This window comes from Ranitomeya variabilis, chromosome 5 (genome assembly GCF_051348905.1).
Source record: "Ranitomeya variabilis isolate aRanVar5 chromosome 5, aRanVar5.hap1, whole genome shotgun sequence".
NCBI classification, from domain to species: Eukaryota; Metazoa; Chordata; class Amphibia; order Anura; family Dendrobatidae; genus Ranitomeya; species Ranitomeya variabilis.
This window is the reverse complement of record NC_135236.1, coordinates 681,656,516-681,658,088: the sequence shown is the minus strand read 5'-3', so window position 1 is coordinate 681,658,088 and position 1,573 is coordinate 681,656,516. Positions and strand designations below refer to the sequence as shown.

The window sequence follows — 1,573 nt, the reverse complement described above, 5'->3', positions numbered from 1 at the left end:
GAGATATATATATATATACAGGAGAGGAGCTGCAGGGAGCGGTTCTGTCTCCGGTGTCTCCTTCCGGCCTCTCAGCCGCTCCCCGTCGTCCTCACATCGTACAATCCGCCTCCTGCCCGGTGCAGATTGTGGTACAGATCCCTGCGGTGGTGACCGGTGCCGGGAATAGAAGGACCGAGCTCCCGCAGCAGTTTTATCTCCGCAGAGACCCGGTGATGAGCAGCCCGGGAGGACTATGGGGAGATCCCGGGGCTCCTCCCGGCTCCTTCCTGCCTCCTCCGCCAGTGACGGCTACAGACATGTGGGGGAGATGTCAGGGAGGAGGAGGACACGGAGACAGCGCGCTCTGCTGGCCGGTCCTGGCCGGTAATGGGCGATTATCCTGGGCAGGGAAGCACAAGGGGAGAGCGGAGCTTCCCTCGGCTCAGACAGGAGGGGCGGGGCTTGTGTCTAGTGTCAGCCAATAGGAGCTCAGGATGAGATAGATCAGCAACCAATCAGTGCGCAGTGTGACTGTATATATGAGGCGCCTCCAGCTCTATCCTCAGTGTTTTCCTTCCAGCAGATTCATCTGTCAGTTCTGATCGCACGATGGCAGAGACCGCACCAGCCGCCGCTCCTCCTCCCGCCGAACCGGCCGCCAAATCCAAGAAGCAGCCGAAGAAAACCGCCGCAGGGGGCGCCAAGAAGAGCAAGAAATCCTCTGGTCCCAGCGTGTCCGAGCTGATCATCCAGGCCGTGTCCTCCTCCAAGGAGCGCAGCGGGGTGTCCCTGGCCGCCCTGAAGAAGGCGCTGTCTGCCGGAGGGTACGATGTGGAGAAGAATAACAGCCGCCTGAAGCTGGCCGTCCGGGGTCTGGTCACCAAGGGCGCCCTCCTCCAGGTGAAGGGCAGCGGCGCCTCCGGCTCCTTCAAGTTGAACAAGGACAAGAAGAAACCGGCGGCTGCGGCCAAAGCCAAGAAACCCGCAGCCAAGAAAGCGGCAAAATCCCCGAAAAAGCCGAAGAAGGCTCCGACCGCGGCTAAGAAGAGCCCGAAAAAGGCCAAGAAGCCCGCAGCAGCTGCAGCTAAAAAAGCAGCTAAGAGCCCCAAGAAGCCGAAGGCCGCTCCGAAGCCCAAGAAGGTGACGAAGAGCCCGACAAAGAAGGCAGCCAAGCCCAAAGCTGCCAAGAGCCCCGCTAAGAAGGCGGCGAAAGCCAAGAAGCCCGCGGCCAAGAAGTGAGAGGAGCCGCCCTGTCCTCATACCACAAAGGCTCTTATCAGAGCCACCACCTCCTCCCCGCAGAGCTGTATGATCAGAGCCACCACCTCCTCCCCGCAGAGCTGTATGATCAGTGCCACCACCTCCTCCCCGCAGAGCTGTATGATCAGTGCCACCACCTCCTCCCCGCAGAGCTGTATGATCAGTGCCACCACCTCCTCCCCCCAGAGCTGTATGATCAGAGCCACCACCTCCTCCCCGCAGAGCTGTATGATCAGTGCCACCACCTCCTCCCCGCAGAGCTGTATGATCAGTGCCACCACCTCCTCCCCGCAGAGCTGTACGATCAGTGCCACCACCTCCTCCCCCCAGA

At 61.0% G+C, this 1,573-nt stretch overlaps 1 protein-coding gene across 1 annotated transcript; it reads left to right on the top strand.

The window, feature by feature from the left end:
- Positions 1 to 566: 566 nt before the first annotated feature.
- Positions 567 to 1,284, top strand: LOC143774105 (histone H1.11R-like). Its single transcript, XM_077261406.1, has one exon. The coding sequence runs from the start codon at positions 592 to 594 to the stop codon at positions 1,219 to 1,221; it is 630 nt and encodes a 209-aa protein (XP_077117521.1). The 5' UTR covers positions 567 to 591; the 3' UTR covers positions 1,222 to 1,284.
- Positions 1,285 to 1,573: the final 289 nt, after the last annotated feature.

Bases quoted from the DNA above. Each gene is read 5' to 3' on its own strand.
- LOC143774105 (XM_077261406.1), top strand. From the start codon at position 592: ATGGCAGAGACCGCACCAGCCGCCGCTCCTCCTCCCGCCGAACCGGCC.